This window comes from Haematobia irritans, chromosome 1 (assembly GCF_050003625.1).
Source record: "Haematobia irritans isolate KBUSLIRL chromosome 1, ASM5000362v1, whole genome shotgun sequence".
NCBI lineage: Eukaryota > Metazoa > Arthropoda > Insecta > Diptera > Muscidae > Haematobia > Haematobia irritans.
Window position 1 is genome coordinate 101390724 of NC_134397.1, and position 19441 is coordinate 101410164.

The 19441-nt window shown below is 33.8% G+C and overlaps 1 protein-coding gene and 1 long non-coding RNA gene across 2 annotated transcripts in view; one reads left to right on the forward strand and one right to left on the reverse strand.

Annotated features, from left to right (window-relative positions):
* Positions 1 to 811: 811 nt before the first annotated feature.
* dan (protein distal antenna) overlaps positions 812 to 19441 on the reverse strand; it is a 37877-nt gene continuing 19247 nt past the window's right edge. Inside the window, exon 2 of the mRNA XM_075291273.1 lies at positions 812 to 3369. Coding sequence (XP_075147388.1) covers positions 1334 to 3316 — 1983 coding nt within the window. The 5' untranslated portion in view covers positions 3317 to 3369 and the 3' untranslated portion in view covers positions 812 to 1333. The remainder of the gene's footprint in view (positions 3370 to 19441) is intronic.
* LOC142240663 (uncharacterized) lies at positions 7337 to 7994 on the forward strand. Its single transcript, XR_012723348.1, has 3 exons — positions 7337 to 7605; positions 7699 to 7790; positions 7936 to 7994. It is a non-coding gene; the product is annotated as an uncharacterized LOC142240663 (long non-coding RNA).

A 19441-nucleotide genomic window follows, 5' to 3' on the forward strand; every position in this document is an offset into this window, starting at 1 on the left:
ACGTCCTTTCAGTTCGACAGTTCAAATAAACGTGTTAAAGACAACTTAAATTTCCACATTTCATAGAATAGACTTCAAGTAGAAATTATGCTAGGTTTCAAGTAAAAATCGTCTTTAAAATAAAGCTTTAAAAACATCAAATTTTTGAATGATTTTTTAGTTTGTTGACAAGATACAAAAAGTCTACAAATTTAAAGATGATTTAATTAATTTTGTAGAAATTATCTGAATTATTAAAGCCAAGATGACCTTAGTCCAACAAAATCTACTTTCATGTCAAGGTACCCATTTTTAAGTCTAATTACTTTACTATAAGGACAAAACGACTTCAAATGTTTATCCACTATTAAACAAAGAAACAAACTTTATATCAGAGAAATGCATCTTCTATGATAAGTGATAAATTCGCATTCGTATGTTAAGGTCTTTAGCTTCATACATAAGATTGGTAAATAATCAACATACGATTGGTAAAGAAATTATTTGTTAAAGTGAACCCATCATTGTAGAATATTTTAATTAAAAATTGTAAAAATATTTGTAGCGCTATACGAAGTTCAAAACATGCACAATTTAATTAAAATGTGGTCAATTGTGAAACTTACGAATACAATTTAAGAAAACTTCACCCAATTTAGAAAAATATGAACTATTTTTAAATTGAGTAAAATTGTGTACTTCTTTGTGTATAAATTTTCATCTACCCTCAAATGAGCTTCTGAATTCCATTAAATCGCCAATTATCAGGACAACCACTTACCCATCAATCCTTCTTTGTCTCACTTGTAAAGTGTATGAAACAAAACACATATTTAACGTCAGAAAATATTTTGGATTTATGTAAAATCAGGAAATGTTATGCTAAAAACGTACTTTATACAGGAATACATTCTTAGTCTACAACGTAAATTTAAATACAATCTAATAAGCGCAATATGCGTATTACATAGGAAGCTATTAAGTTTAGTTACTAAACTATAATAATTAAAAAATATTTGTATATGTAAGTTTACGTATGTACATGAAATAGTTAAGTAATTATGTGAGCAGAAATATTATTACTCCATTTAGGAGGAGATCTCGAAATACCATTAAGGGTATTCGGATTTATGGAACTTCGTTGGCAGCAGGAAACACGGCTATGTTATTAAAATTTTCTTCTGATAGAGGAATTTATTTGCCAGAATAGCATTTTTTGGTATAGTCGAAATCAGCGGAAATGGTTTTTCGATTCGTTCTCGTGTGGATGTGTAATATTCGCCCTCGATATGGTGATGTCGATGACTGATTGGTTATCATGAATTGACCGGTATGAAGCCAGTTTAGGATGTCCCTATTTTCGACGGCGAGGTTTGCAACGATTGGCATCCTCAACGGATGCATCGATATCGATGGGTGAACTAGACAAATCCATAGTTTTTGGAGGTATCTCATCGGAGCCTTTAACCGATGAAATAAGAAATCTCAATTGCATCAATTGAACTGCAGTTACTCGAGGATTGCTACAATTCTCTAGCCATTGAAGGAATCTCTCTCCATATTTTATTGCTTCTTTACTGTCTGCATCTATTTCATTTTGATAGTCTTGTTCATTGCATTTGCCCCACTCCTCTTCGTCTGGTTTAGCCGTATTGTTATTGTTATGTGGATAATCGGTCACGTCATTGGGATCATTTAAATAGCTTGCATCTGAGTCACTCATTCTGGAGGGTGCATTTGAAGTACTGTTAATCTTGTAGAGAAGATTATCAAGAACATCTTTACAGTCAGCAACACTGTTTCGTGGTGCTGGCAATGCCGCGGATTCCGATGTATTGTCGAGAACTTCGGATGTATTGCCAGGATTACTATGGTCGGCTAAACTTGGACTTGGAACTGGAGTTGGTGAAGGACTTTTGGTTTTTGATGATTTTGCTGAGAGATCTTCAGGCCTGTTTGACATTTCGGTATTTAGATGTTCGCCCGACAAACAACTCTGGGGGGAGTTTTCTTCTGCCTCTTTTGTGAGTTGGGAATATAGAATATTGTCAAATCCAAGTTTTGTTGTTACCGATTTATCGCCAACTATCGATGTGTTTGAAGAGTTATGAACAGTATTGGTCTGTAGAGCGGAAACAACAGCTGCCGGTGTAAGTGAATTAAAACTTACGCCAAATGCCTTGCACCAATTAAACCAAGCGCTATTTTTATCGTCTAAGCTTCCAGACGGTGTAGATGAAGGAGTTAATGGATTGGGAATAATTGGTGGTGTAGCCACGTGCAGAATTGGCTGCTGAGGAGTAGAAGAACGTATTGGAGGACTATTTGCACCTAGTTGTGGAGTATGTGGGTAAATATTATTGAGACCCAAAGCAGCCTGTTGGGATTTGAGCCAGTACAAAAGAGGATCTTCAGATATGGATGAAAGTGGCATGTTCGCCCCCATTTGATTTGGTATGGGTAAAGATGAAGCTGGACTTTTCATTCGTTGTTTTTCTTCACTTTGGCTTAAATTTAGACCACAAGACATTGAGTCGCTTCCTGTTGGAGTAGATGCACTTTGTTTGGCCCAGTTTTTCACGGTCAGTCCTGTAGGTCTTTCCGAAGTTTCGGCTCGTGGACTGCTAACATTGGCTTGAGGTTTTGATTTTGTGGTTGCACCGCGTATTGCACTTCCAGAGACAGAGAGTCCATTTAGACCGGACATTGAAGCCAAATTTGGATTAAGCTGAGCGAGTAAAGTCAGATTTGTAGTAAGCTCATTGAAACTAATCGTCAATGGTGATTGATTTAAACCCGTTAGTCCAGAAAGATGTGTTAGGCTTGACAAAGGACTAATGGCAGCAATGGACGGATCTGCCGATCGCGTAATATCGGCACCGTACATGGCTTTCTTGCTGGATCCATTAAAAATCCCATACTCTGGAGACATATTGCTGAAGCTCCCCATATCCACCAAACCTTTATTGTTGCCAAAGTCCAAGCCATTCAAAGAAGCACGTTCAAATTTTATTTTATTTGAAAAATTTAAAGCCATTGAGGCGTCTAAACGTTGTCTTTTTTCTGGAGGACCTCCCAATATATTTGTAGCATTTCCATTCAGTTTATCTGGCATAGAATCTGTGCCAAATTTCTCCGCAGCTGCCTGGCGTGACATAAAGCGTAGCTTATCTTCATTTTTACACCAGCCACGCAGTGTGGACTCCGGGACCCCAATATCCCGTGCCACTGAAGCCTTGGATTCACCATCATGTATCCTCTGTATGGCATGAACTTTATCGCTGGGCGTTAAGCTCCGCAAAGGACGCTTACCCTTTGTGCTAATTCGTATATTCATTTGTGGATAGCTGGAAATATCCAACTTCAGTCCGTTTTCAAACAGTTTGAATTCTGCAAAGAAGAAAAAATACGTATAGTTAATATTTAATATATTTCTTTTTGCCTATGTAAGTATGATGATATCTATGTAAGAGCGGAGGAATGTGGAGAATATCTATGTATGTATTTACTATTGGTAATAGCTATGCATAAGTTAATCAAATATGGCATTCGTCGGTATTTATGAATAGATTTATATAAAGTTGGCAAGTGCATTGAGCTCTAATTCGTCAATTTTCCAATGTACATGTGGTACATGAAGAAATTCATACCATTTACAAGGGATGATTTCATTTGAATTCGTTTGGCGCATCTGACATCCAATAATAAATGGAGCCACTTTTAAGCATCCGTTAGTCTTTCATCGCGAATCACGAAACATTTGTTGTTTGCTATGTACTCTTCATATACATAGATGTATATTTATGTGTGCATAGTACGTACGTTTATATATTTCCTCTAGATGTAGGTGTGTGTGGCTTAGCAGGGCGAACCAGTTTTGTTAAAGAATTTTAACCAGAACTGCAACAGCAAATGATAACGAACGCCTAATCTATGTGTGTATATAACTACGTTCAATTTGCATATCCCAGACAACCAATGCAGGTTTAGGTAAAGACAATGCCAAAGCAAAAGAGGAATGCTAATTGGCGCGTTGTTTTTACACTCACCACCAACCCCACCATCAACTTATCGCCAAAGAAAAATTACCATTTCCACGCGCATAAGCTCTACGGTTTATTCACGAATAAGCAACAAGCTGACACACTCGCGAACATGCCACGTGCATTCCATTCATCACTGTTGGTGCTGTCTACTCACCTGTTGGAGAAGGTGGTGGTGGTGCGTAAATTGAGCCAAACACAGTCAATATTGAAGGCAAACATCCCTCGAATACAATTATAAAGTTATATACGAAGGAGCCTAGCATTTGTGTGATCCTCGGTGTGTGTGCGAACGAATACGACCAAGTATTTGGCTCCGCCTCCATTTAAATTTAAACCAAAAAAACTGTTGTGTACAGTACATAATAACAAGTACTGCGCATGGCTAAACCAAAGAGACAAAAATAAGAGAAAGTACTAAGAGTATTTGCCTTATACTCTTATTTGTATATATCCTCTATACCCGTTGTCAATAAGGCACAGTATTCACCGCAACAATGTTAGGATAACTCATAACTCCTAATCGGCTCATCATATATTTCTTAACCCCCTAAGATTCTGAAATGATGTTTTCGAACCACACTTGTAAATTGTTTAAAAAGAATTGGAGTATTGACTTTTTACGGTAAACATTTTCTCACCACTGCTCGGGTTTCCCAAAGAAAATAAGTTTAATTTTTATAAATGATTAGTGCTTTGGGCACATCGTATTGGTCAATTGGTGCTTAGTAGAGTTTCCATTCAGATTTTGACAAGAGATGACAGAAATCTGTTTTTCATTTACGCTTTTAATTAGTAAGACAAAGTAGCAGTTGAAATAAACTAATTTTCGATGCAAAACTGAAAATAGTACCGCCCCTCCGTTTATCTAAAACGAAAATGTCTTTGAACGTATTGCTTTTTATTATAACTTCTAAAAATAGGGTCCTCTGATGGATGTATATTATATTGGATGGAAAAATATAAAAACTCATTTTTTGTGAGAGCTCCTACATACTCTACTTAGGGGATACAAAGCTTAGAAATCGACTAGAGTCCTCTGATGGATGTATATTATATTGGATAGAAAAATATAAAAACTCATTTTTTATGAGAGCTCCTACATACTCTACATAAGGGATACAAAGCTTAGAAATCGACTCGAAAGGTTGACGTTTTGTCATCATTAAATTTTACTCTTGGTTATTCCAAAAATCAAATCGACTGATCACGTTGGGTAAAATAGAAAATTCGACAATATTCTCGCTTCATAACAGATTATTGAATGCGATAGCAAATGGAAAATACCCATACTAGAGGTGATGTGAAGCCGAAGCCAATGGCCGAACCAGATTTGTTTTTAACTACTTCGTATCTACTGTTTTGCAATCATAAAACATGTATTCACTACAAGTTGTATGTTATATTCATTTCAAGTGTAATATTATATATTTTATTCAGCATTTAAAATTTAATAGTTTGATATTATTTAAAATTTGTTTTTAGGAAATAAAGAAACTTATGTAGCCGTTAACATGTGTAATCAAATCGAAAGCAAACGATGGCAGAAGGCAAATAATTAATTAATTAATTAAAGGCAAATTTACGTATTGTGATACATCTTTTGGGATACATATCTCTCACGACAAAAATTGAAATTATTGACAAATTTACAAATCTATTGACACGCTATTAATTGTTTTTAAAATTAAAATTTTCTTTACATCAGCAATTTTAAACGTTAAGCTACTAAAAAATTTAATAAACTTAACCTTCGGTTAATCAGCCTTATCGCAGCGAAAGCCCATTCGTGGTAGATTATCGATTTTTTAAACTAACTACCATTTTTATGTCGATCCAATGCAAAAATCGAAATTCGGGTCCTCTGAAATTTGAATAGCTTCGAAACAATAATGTAATTTTTTGTTAGATACGTCATACGTGTTCCTAAACAACTTCGTACAAATAATTGATATTTATATTAGTAATGCCTTTTATTGCAAATGAACAAAATTACCTTTTGGCCCTTTGTGAAATGTTTCGGTAAGCTTTGTTCCATGTGAATGGAACACCTTTTTCAGAAACAAAATCACCATAAAGCTGAAATGTACACCAAGAGAAGGAATATTAAGGAGTGTGAGCTACACAACACCACAAAGTATGCACATATAAGCCTGAAATTGATGATCTTTCAGTGCGTTGACAATAACTACCCAGCCAAAAAAAATTGGAAGTTCTTCCAAAGGCACAACTTTAAAAGCACTTCCAACAGATGTACTCCCAAAGATGTTCTCTATTATTTATTTATAACTCGTTTTTTTTCTTATTTTTAATGGGTAAATTTAATTTTTTTTTGTTTCAAAAAGGTTAAAAACAAAGTAAGCTTTAATAAAATGGTACAAATTATTGAAATTTTATCGAAAAAAATTCTAAATCCATTCAAGAAATATTGCGAATTTTTCCACATATTTTAATTCAAACGTTTCGGACAAGCGTTAGAATGCATTGAAAATCGTTTTAAAAATTATTTATTTATCAAAATATGACAACATTTTTTAATTCACATCCAAATCACTGAATTTGAATCACAAAGTAGGTTAGGTTAGGTTAAAGTGGCAGCCCGATTAAATTTCAGGCTCACTTAGACTATTTAGTCCATTGTGATACCACATTTAACTAAAAGTACCTATTACATATGGGCACTTCTAGTCTTAACCACTGAACCTTCTCTATTATTTACTTTTGTGCAATTCGCTTACGACTTACACAAAAAGCAGGACACTCACACAAAAGGTGTTTAATTGATTCCTTTTCCTCCACATGATGACAGCTTATACAATAGTCATTATACTTCGCACCTATAGTTTTTGCAAATTCGCCTATCAGGCAGCGACCCGCTATAGCAGATATAAGGAGTGCTATCTGACGCCTTGAGAACACTAGCATATCTACACACAAAAAATTATCACCAAATTTTTTTCAATTAAACATTTAACTGAATTTGGAAACGGATTCAATTAATATGTTAATTGATTCAATTAATTATTTAATCAAATCCGAATAAAAACCAATTAAAAAAATGATTGATATTTGTTACGTTTCCAATTAAAATATTAATTGATTCAATCAATTTGTTAATCAATTCGGAAATAATTTTCAATTACAAACGTGATTGAAAAATTTTCCGTTTCCAATTACACATGTGATTGATCCAATCACCTTTGTGATTGAAATTGAATAATTTTGAGCAATAGAAAGAGCGAAAAGAGAACAAGAGAATGGGTATTAATAAAAAAATGTGTGATGGAGAGATCAGTCTGTGGAAGTAACTCGTAACGAACGGTTGGGTTTTTGTTTTTCGCGTAAATTGAAAAACATGATTGGCGACATTCTGTCTGCTGCATTCAAAATGTGTGCATAAATATTTTCAACGCAACAACAAATCATAGCAAAGGGTTGAAATAAATAAAGTGTGCAACAACAAATGGTCACGTGGTAAACGTTTGAAAAAATATATGAGAGAACGCGAGAACGCATTAGAAATTACCTGTGTTTGTGTTTTGTGGTATTGTAAAAATGGAAAACAATCTACGTTTATTGGAAGGTAAGACATTGTGAAATGTGAATACCGTTTTCTATTGAAGCCTGTTTACATTAAACAAACTAAAATAATACATTTTTTATTCATTTATTTTAGTGAGCAATTTTATTTCGTGCAATTGGTCAATCAATCAACTCCATCATTTTATCAAATATATAAGAATATACGAATATGTTAGCAATCAAAAGGTGAGTACCATATTGATCTTTTAAAATTATAATTTTTTCACTCCTAGTTTTCTTAAAACCAAGAGCGGTATGGGTTTGTTGGGTCTTGAAGTTGCGAAGTAGCGTTTGCATTAAATTGTATTTTTGTTTTACCTGCCTTTTTCAGTTTGAACCCAAGTAGAGAGCAGTATATCTGATATATAAACTAATGAGCTGAATTATGTAATGGTAAAAAAGTTCTTTCTTTTGAATTTAAAAATATGAAAAATATCCGAAAATAATAAAAAATATGTATTTTCCATTTATATTTTTTTCTATTTCCAGAATTTGCAAAGTATCATAAACATAATACCAAATATTTCATTGTTTTGCCATTATTTTTGTCTTTGATTGGTTCAAGTTTTAATAGACGATTTCAATGTGTGGAAATTTTGGAAAGGAATTGTACTAAAATTAATTATTACCGAGCTCCTTAATACACCTTTTTATGCTAGAAGACTACACTGAAAAAACAGTGAACCCATCAGGAAAGATAACTTTCGATTAATTTTAGAAAATTTTGAATTTTTTTAGAAAATTTTAACTAAACAGTATTACAAGCGCTGGCATCACTCCGATATGGTAAAAATAAGTAAATATTTTTCGACAAATTCAAGAAAATTTATTAGACATAACTAAGTTTTTGCACTTGTTAAAGAAAATTTTGTAGTTTTAAGAGAAATCTTGGAGTTCAAAATTGCAAGAATGTCTTTAGTGCCATACGAAGTTCATGATGGACACATTTTTGGTAAAATTTACAAATTTAAAGAAATAATGAACTATTTTGTGAGAAATACGAAATTAGGAAACCTTTATGCTTTATTTTTGTATAATTTTTTCCTGTGTTTTAGTTCATTTAACTAACATACGCAAAAAATTATTTGAGTAAAGTAAACTTTTTCCAAACATAATGATTCTATGAATTAATATAAAGTTAAATTGGCTTTAGTGAAATAGAGAGTTCACTTTTTTTTGAGTGTACAACTGCAAAAGAAGATTATAAATCTGCAACCTGGAACTAAGAATTTAACTTGATACTCTATGCAGGTAAGTTTTAGCAAAATTAACTTTTAATTGAACAAAATTAAATTCGAATTATACTGTTTACTTTCAGAAAAACTAATTTAGCTTACAGGCTGCTGATTTATTGGAAATCTAGGCGCATTTACATATTAGAAGGAACATGCTGACATGGTTATTATGATAAGGAAGATAATGATTTATATAGTCTATTTTTTTCACCCTATAGTTGTTATTGATAGTAATTGTATGTGTAAGTTATGTTAGAACAAAACACAAATGACAAGAACCAAATTTATTTGTCTATTGCATAATTCAAAAAATAATAAAATATTAAATATATTTTATAAGGAACACATATTTTCTTTTATTTCAAATAAAACTAAATATGATTTTGGGGGCGCAATATATAAATTTTTTGATTGAAATTTATAGCCAATTTCAATTAATTATTTAATTGAATGAATCAAATAGTTGATTGATTTTTGTCGCGAAATTGATTAAAATTTTAATTGATTCAATTAAAACTGTGATTGAATTTTATGTTAAAAATCAATCACGTTTTTAATTGATTCAATCACACAATTAATTGATTCCGTTACAAAAGTCAATTAAATTTTTAATTGAAAATCGTGTTGGTTTTCAATCAAAATGGGTGATTGATACTATCATTTTCGTGATTGAAGACATTTCAATTAAAAAAATGATTGAATCCGCGATTTTCGTGATTGAAATCAAAAAAAAATTTTTTGTGTGTAGTGTGCGGTTTAAGTTTAAATGGGGCCATATTTGCTTGGTGTCGTTACAACTCTTGCAATTCTCCCATCGAATATTGGCCATCATAACAGCCTTCTCACGCAATAAGAGCTTGCAGGTGGCCAGAGGCATACCAACAGATTCTAGTTCCCCTGGAATATGTAAGGTAGTTCCTAGCCTTGCTAACACATCTGCTTCGCAGTTCCTCGGTATGTTCCTATGGCCAGGCACCCATATTAGGTGAATATTGTACTGCTCAGACATCTCGTTGAGAGATTTGCGGCAGTCTATGGCCGTTTTTGAGTTAAGGAACACAGAGTCCAAGGATTTTATTGCAGGTTGACTGTCTGATTATACATTAATGCCAATATTTGTTGGAACATTACTTCTCAGCCAATTCACCACCTCTCTTATTGCCAATATTTCAGCCTGAAAAACACTACAGTGATTAGGTAATCTTTTCGCTATTCGAATTTCCAGATCTTTAGAATATACTCCGAACCCCACTTGTCCATTCAATTTGGAGCCATCAGTATAGAAATCTATATATCTTTTATTCCCCGGGATCTGTGTATACCACGCCTCACTGTTGGGAATTAGAGTTTCAAACTTTTTGTCGAAAAGTGGTTTTGCCAGGGTGTAATCCACTACGTTAGGCACATCTGGCATTACTTTGAGGACCGAACTATGACCGTACATTTTTTCCGACCACAGCGATAGCTCGCGCAACCGCACAGCCGTTGTTGCAGCTGACTGTTTGGCCAAAGTGTCTAAAGGCAATAGATGTAGCATGACATTAAGGGAATCTGTTCCTGTCTTACTAAATGCGCCTGTGATACATAAGCTCGCCATACGCTGAACTTTATCTAAACAAGTCGGTTTCTGAAGTGCCGGCCACCAGACTACAACACCATATAGCATTATAGGTCTAACTACTGCCGTGTATAGCCAATGCACAATTTTTGGTTTTAGTCCCCACTTTTTTCCTATTGCCTTTGTGCACGAGTACAAAGCTACCGTGGCTTTTCTCGCCCTCTCTTCAATATTAAGCCTAAAATTCAGCTTCCTGTTCAAAATAACGCCAAGGTATTTTGCACACTCACCAAAGGGAATTTCAGTACCCCCTAAGGAAAGGGGCCTAACCGTGGGAGTTTTGCGATCTTTGCAGTACATGACAGAGTATGAAGTGATGCAAATTCAGTGCAAAAGCTGTTGAAATGGTGGACATCCGTCCATCACCAATTTTGCTTTACTTCCGGATCCAAAAAGAACATTTTCACTACTTTTTTTCGACTCTTTGTTTACTGGATAATAATTTAATTCGGACTTGTTTACAAATAGTAAATCATATTAAATAGTAAAATCATATTCGTCAACGCGTTCGAGCTACAGAATACCACAAAGTACGCACATAGAAGCCTGAAATTGATGATCTTTCAGTGCGTTGACAATAACTAATAATTTAATTCGGACTTGTTTACAAATAGTAAATCATATTAAATGGTGAAATCATATTCGTCTGTAATTACAGCTTAAGGATATGTATTCACTTTAATTCTACTCTAAATATGTACGATGTAAGATTACATATCGCTATTTATAATCTAGTGTCTTAATAGTTTACTATCACATTTACTATATGTATAGAATTGTTTTGCAATTCGAATTTTAACCAACCTAACAGCAGGTAGAACTATTCAAAAACTATTAGAGTATGAGCCAATGGATTTTAAATCCCATTATTTCCATAAACCATTTGCCAACTAAACCTACATTCTGAAAATTTCAAGTATATTTTCAACCATTTCAAACGATGACTGCTTCCGTCTTGAGTAATGAGTTGTTCGAGATACAGGAAGCTATCAATATATAATACAGAATTTTCCGTTTGTGCTGTTGAGACTCCGGCACAGTTGCCCGCGATAAAAAATAAAACCTTATGGCAGGTACCTTCATTGATACAAGGTATAATTTTTAAAACATGTAAGGAACATGAAATATTTCGTCCTTTGGTTTAGATGCGAAAAGTTGCATTCATTGTCTCAATTTTAAATTTCGTTAATATCACTGTCAATGTTAGAAGAAGGCCGAGGTTTTAGACGTTGACGTTGAAACCTGCACGAAAGCGTTGGACTTATCTCAAAAATGTTGTTTTTTGTAGCCTTCAAATTCAAATGAGGGATTTTGTGATATTTTTGAAAATCACTCTAAATCCACTAATAGACTTATTTTCAACAAAACGACTTCTAACGAAAAGGTCGAATTGGATTAGAGAGCGATATGATTCAAAGTTTCTCAATGCTACGTGAGAGAGTACTGTGCAATTATCCGCTATTCACAAAAGTTATTCAAGATTGAATAGCGTACAGGTTTAAACGGAGCACAGTTTACAATAACCATCGCTAGTAAACCTTAATTTCCATCTAAATTTAGCCGAATAGTTAGATTTCCATAGCGATGTTATAATCACTATCATACGTCATGTAAAGAAGACATGTTTTGAGAAGATAATAATCAAAATGAAAAATAACGTACCCGTTGCTCCACAGCTCCATTGAGACTGTATTGCATGATCTTCTAACGTGATTCCAAGTTCAGTTAGTTCACAGCAAATATTTTTAGAAGTGCATTCTAGGCTATGAGGTCTACAGTATATATCAAGAAATACTCTTCCCGATTTCCATACTTTTCAAGAAGTTAGTTTGAGTAAATAAAAACCCCATTACCAGGCTATTCAGCAGACATTAAATATGTAATTGAAATTCTTTAAAGATTTAGTTTCAGAATCTACAACATTACATTATCATTCATATATCGTCGTAATCTTAAATTATAAGATATTTTGTTTTGTGCTCTTCTCATTTTCTCTATCTTTATATTTGTGATACAAATTGTACTTTACTTTCAACACGGACAGGAGGAATAGAGCACAGGCATGACATCTTGACTTCTGCATATCAATATTCCTTTTTATTGATTAAAGGGTGATACGGTCAAAATTTGGTCAAGGGAAAACGCATGTAAATCGGTGAAATCGTTTATTTAAAAAATCAAATTAAATTTCTTTTTCAAGTTCAATTAGTATAAAATTCAGGAAAAATATTCAGTTAGGCTTTCGCTTTTCCAAATCCGAATTGCCGGGCCTCACGCTTGACACCTGCCATCAGATTTTGTACAGCCAACTTGTCCACCTTCTTCGCCGCAGAAAGCCAGTTTGCCTTGAACTGCTGCTCGTCCTTAGCAGTTTTTTGGCCTTCTTTAGGTTCCCCTTGACAATAGCCCAGTATTTCTCAATTGGGCGGAGCTCTGGTGTGTTGGGAGGGTTCTTGTACTTGGGAACCACCTGCACGCTGTTGGCGGCGTACCACTCCATGGCCTTTTTACCGTAATGGCAAGATGCCAAATCCGGCCAAAACAGTACGGAACAACCGTGTTTCTTCAGGAAAGGCAGCAGACGTTTATTCAAACACTATTTCACCTAAATTTCTTGGTTAACAGACCCGGAAGCTTTGAAAATGCTGCTTTTCAAGCCACAGGTACAGATGGCTTGCCAAACCAGATATTTCTTTGCGAACTTTGACAGTTTTATGTGCTTGAAAATATCTGCTACCTTTCCCCTTCCTTTTGCCGTATAAAACTCCTATCCCGGAAACTGCTTGTAGTCGGCTTTGACGTAGGTTTCGTCGTCCATTACCACGCAGTCAAACTTCGTCAGCATCGTCGTGTACAGCCTCCGGGATCTCGCTTTGGCCGTCGTATTTTATTTATCATCGCGATTTGGAGTCACTACCTTCTTGTAAGTCGATAGTCCGTTATTTTTATGAAGACCCTTGATTTCTTTTAACGAACCAAGAAAAAAATTGTGCCCATAATGCCAAAATGATAAACAAAACACATGTCCACACATACATAAAACCAAAAACAATGGAAAAGGAAGATTGGAAAATGGGCGACGTCATACCAAAAGTTGCATTTACGGTGTTCGATACATACACGTTCGTTCATTTTTAATTTGCAAATTTTTTGTTAAAAACTCACAAATGATGTTAAATTTTGTGTAAATAATAATGAGAAACTTTTGACCGATTGTTCTACGTCATTCCCTGATATAAATTTCTTCTTATTCTTAGTTTAATTTGTGGAACAAAAAATCATAAACGACACGTTTGCATCGAACGCCGTCAATGGTTTGATACCCTCTGCTGCCATTTTCCCATCTTCATCTTCCATTGTTTTTGCATAAAACGCTGCTCTCAAGGCGAAAACATATGCTGTTTGTTTTTCAAATGTCTATTCTCTTGGTTCCGAACAAAAACAATGGAAAAGGAAGATTGGAAAATGGGCGACGTCATACCAAAAGTTGCATTTACGGTGTTCGATACATACACGTTCGTTCATTTTTAATTTGCAAATTTTTTGTTAAAAACTCACAAATGATGTTAAATTTTGTGTAAATAATAATGAGAAACTTTTGACCGATTGTTCTACGTCATTCCCTGATATAAATTTCTTTTTATTCTTAGTTTAATTTGTGGAACAAAAAATCATAAACGACACGTTTGCATCGAACGCCGTCAATGGTTTGATACCCTCTGCTGCCATTTTCCCATCTTCATCTTCCATTGTTTTTGGTTCCGAATGTCTATTCTCTTTATTCAAATTAAATAATATTTAGACTTAAGCATATCAAATTTTTGGCCTTATCATAAAACAGTTTTCCGAAACAACATACAAGCGGTTTCACAGAAATTGTTCTCTTTTGATTCTTTCGCTGTGTTATGTTGATATCTTTCGTCAACTCTCCCGGTTTCCATCTCTATACTCTCTCTTTCGCTTTGAATAAAATATCACAACATATGTATGTTTAGTGGAAATTTGTAAATTTATATATGTTTGCATTCACACATATGGTTTTTATGAAACATTCATGCCCCAAACATAATATATTCTAACATATTAACATAGATGTCCCAAACATTTAGTGTTAGTTTAGGAACATTACATGTTTGCACTTAAATATATTGTGTTTTAAAATTGTGCCAGAAACACATTTTGTTTATATCGGAACATATGAAAAACATATTTTTCTAACAGTGCGTATAAAACAAACTAAGAGAAAATACTATAAAATGTAAAATAAAATTTTTAACGTAAGTGTAGAGAGTAATCTTTGAGAGGACTTTTTATAGAAAGAACGAAATTAAACGTAATTGGAGGGCTTATGTGTCTCTCAAACAGGACAAAATGTTGGACTTGAAGAAAGTGTAATGGATAAATGCAAAAAAGATAAACGGGAAATAAAAAAAAACAAATTGTTTGAAAGTAGCAATGTGGATTTCACGAAAGGATCGTCTATATAATTGTCTAGCAATTAAGGATTTAGTCCTAATCAATTTCACAAACCTATTTTTCCTATGTTTGTTTTTATTTTGTATTAATTCCTGTCTTTGTGAAACCAGCTTAAAACGATGTCAAAGCTTCATTGCTGGAAGACTAACTTTGAATTAAATTACAATAAAATTTAGTTTTTTTATAATATTATGTCTACACGGATGAAAAAGACTGTTTTTCATATGTTTGGCTATAAACATTATATGTTTGGAACACAATATTTTTGAGTGCAAGCATATAATGTTCATAAACTAGCATAACATGTTTGGGACATATATGTTAATATGTTAGAACATATTATGTTTGGGACATAAAATGTTTGTAAATATAATATGCTTGGATGCAAACATATATTAATTTAGAAATAGCCTATAAACATATATGTGTTTAGTAGCTTGGAGCGCTATTTAACAGGGAGCGATATTGAATTAAGTTGGTGGTTGTTGCTTGTTATTACAAAGTTAACATTTTATTTTTCCTTGGGCAATTGATCAGCTACTCTTTGATCCTTACAAACTTTGTGGTCCGCTGTTCGAATCCCCGTCCGGCAAAAGGTAAAATTAAAATAAAATAAAAATCATAAAATTGAATAATTTCTTCTACAATGTTTGTATTACAGAAAAAGGTGCTAAGAACTAAAAAATCTCGTGGAAGTGAGAAAGATGTGGGGGAATATACAATTAGGCAGAAACAACATTTTGAGCATTCAGGTCGAAAACCTATGTTGTTAGCACCTATATTACCTGTTTATTTTCATAATTCATTATGATTGTAAATATATAAATAAATAAATAAAATGTTGAGCACAATATTGTATGGGAGAATTTTTTTAAGCATATAATATTTTTGGGTGCAAAATGCTTCCAAACATATTATATATTCACATAATAACATATTGTTTTTTAGAAGACAACATTATTGAATTTGGATGCAAAAATACAAAATGTTTGGAACTTAGACTACCCAAACATATATTGTTTAGACCAATATGCTTTCAAACATATTATATATTGGAAGAGATCAAACATATAAATGTTTGGGCAATACCCAAAAATGTATATGCTTGAAGCAAAATATGTTTGGGAGTATATGTTACAGAAGCGATTTTTTGTGAGGGTGTATTAGTAATTTAATTGAAAATAAATGGCTGATTTTTCGTAGTTCAAAGAGTTGTTTTACAGACATAAGAAGATTTATTCCGAAGTAATTCTTTTCACACCCCTATCTATATAGGCGATCCAATTTTAGACGACTAAGAAATTAATCTGGTTTCCTTGGTTGTATTATGTGGTGGCGTAGAGTTAGAGTTTTGATGTTTAAGTAGAGTTTTGATATTAAGTACACTGAAAAAAATATTGTTGTGAGGTTAAAGATTTCATGTCTTTAAAATACGAATACAAATTTTGCTTAGCATAGAAGACGCATTTCTCTAAAATAAAGTTATTTTCCTTGTCCAAAAGTCGATAAACTTTTCAATGAAGTCGTAGTGTCCTTATAATTAAGTGATTTGACTTAAAAATGGGTATCTTAACATGAAAGAAAAAATTTATAGGCTAAGGTCAACTTGACTTTAATAATTCAGAAAAATTCTTTAAATTTAATGAAATTGTCTTTAAATTTGTTGTCTTTTTGCATCTTGACTACAAAGCAAAAAATCGTTCAAATATAGGACATGTTTTTCAAAATTTTATTTTAAATAAGTTTTTTACTTCAAACATAGCATAATTTCTACTGGAAGTCGAGTCCTAATTTGGAAAATAAAGTTGCCGTTAACTCGTTTTTAAAGGACTTTGATAGCATATGAAGAAAAAAAGCTGAGAAAGCGAAAAATTAAAATTTGCTTCCTAGAAGCAAGTACACAAAACCTAAATTTAAAAGAGAATTGTGTCTTAAAAGTATCCTTACTTGTATTCTCCGCTTCTTTGGCTCGGAATCAATACCAAATTTTTTAAAGTAAAGACAAAATCTTTGGAACCGAGTATGCTTATTTTTTCAGTGTAAGTGCAAATTCATTTAATTTCGTTTTTTAGTAAATACATACCTAGCCATGTCATTATAAACTATTTTGAGTTTTAATGTCGTTCCAAAAACAATTTTGCTAATAGCATGTGCACTGAAAAAAATTTAATGTTTTTAATATACTAATGCTTAGCATAGAAGATGCATTCATCAGATATAAGGTTTTCTTTTCTTGTCCAAAAGTCGATAATTCTGTTTAAATTGGGTATACTAATATGAAAGCAAATTCTGAAAAATTCTTTGTTGACATTTTGTACCTTGACTACAAAACAAAAACGCATTCAAAAAACAGGAGATGTTTTCCACACTTTATTTCGAAGACGGGTTTTTATTTAAAGTATAGCATAGTGTGTACTTGTAGTCGAGTCCGAATTTGGAGTTGTAAGTTGTCGTTAACACGTTTTTAGAGGATTTTGATAGCATATGAAGAAAAAGCTGAAAAGCCGAATGAATCAAAATTTGTTTCCTAGAAAGAAGTATGCATAATTAAAAGAGAAATAAAGGTATTCTTATACTTGAATTCTCCGCTTCTTTGACTAGGAATTAATTCCAAAATCATTAGTGTAAAGAAAAAATCTTTGGAACTGGGCATGTTGTTTTTTAGTGTGTAATGCTTCTTACAGACTATAAGTTTTTCCGGACGGAATGTATGTAAAGAATCTTATAGTGTGTCCAATCGATACGACCATTCGTTGATGACTAAATAATCGGTAAATGTGTTATCGATCCCATAAACATGCATTAGTATCGACTATGCCTTTGGACTTAATTTATAATGAGGCCAATATATGGGATATGTTCGGCACGACCACTGTTGTCCGGATAAACTTATAGTCTGCAAGGCGCATAAACCGAATAGAGTGGAATGTCTTACTGACCACACGCTTTTTAAAATTCCTTAAGTCAATTGTTTGGCTAATATGAATTTAAGCTGAAATTAAATAATAATGTGAAGACAAAAGATTACATTTTCTGAAATCGTAATATTTGTTTTCCATAGATTTCGAATGATGAACAAGATATGGAGGATTTTCTTTAAATTGGGGGAAGCTTTTTTTCTCATTCATTGGTGAAAAAAAGAAGAACGTTAACAAGTGCACAAAAGGCATTTAGAAGAAATTTAACATTTGTCGTCGTTGTTTTTTATTATACCCTGCGCCACACTGTGGAACAGGGTATTATAAGTTAGTGCATATGTTTGCAACACCCAGAAGGAGACGAGATAGGTTAGGTTAGGTTAAAGTGGCAGCCCGATTAAATTTCAGGCTCACTTAGACTATTCAGTCCATTGTGATACCACATTTACCTAAAAGTACCTATTGCATATGGGCACTTCTAGTCTTAACCACTGAACCTTCTCTATTATTTACTTTTGTGGAATCAACCAGATTGCTCCAAAAACATTAACAAACAGCTTAAGTTAACGTTTTCCAGGTCAGCCAGTAATCTAAAGCTATATGCTCCTAAAATTCGCTTAAATTCGCAGGACACTCACACAAGAGGTGTTTAATTGATTCCTTTTCCTCCACGTCATGACAGCTTATACAATAGTCATTATACTTCGCCCCTATAGTTTTTGCAAATTCGCCTATCAGGCAGCGACCCGTTATAGCAGATGTTAGGAGTGCTATCTGACGCCTTGAGAACACTAGTATATCTAGTGTGCGGTTTAAGTTTAATTGGGGCCATATTTGCTTGGTGTCGTTACAATTTTCCCATCGAATATTGGCCATCATAACAGCCTTCTCACGCAGTAAGAGCTTGCAGGTGGCCAGAGGCATACCAACAGATTCTAGTTCCCCTGGAATATGTAAGGTAGTTCCTAGCCTTGCTAACACATCTGCTTCACAGTTCCCCGGTATGTTCCTATGGCCAGGCACCCATATTAGGTGAATATTGTACTGGTCAGCCATCTCGTTAAGAGATTTGCGGCAGTCTATGGCCGTTTTTGAGTTAAGGAACACAGAGTCCAAGGATTTTATTGCAGGTTGACTGTCTGAGTATATATTAATGCCAATATTTGTTGGAACATTACTTCTCAGCCAATTCACCACCTCTCTTATTGCCAATATTTCAGCCTGAAAAACACTACAGTGATTAGGTAATATTTTCGCTATTCGAATTTCCAGATCTTTAGAATATACTCCGAACCCCACTTGTCCATTCAATTTGGAGCCATCAGTATAGAAATCTATATATCTTTTATTCCCCGGGGTCTGTGTACACCACGCCTCACTGTTGGGAATTAGAGTTTCAAACTTTTTGTCGAAAAGTGGTTTTGCCAGGGTGTAATCCACTACGTTAGGCACATCTGGCATTACTTTGAGGACCGAACTATGACCGTACATTTTTTCCGACCACAGCGATAGCTCGCGCAACCGCACAGCCGTTGTTGCAGCTGACTGTTTGGCCAAAATGTCTAAAGGCAATAGATGTAGCATGACATT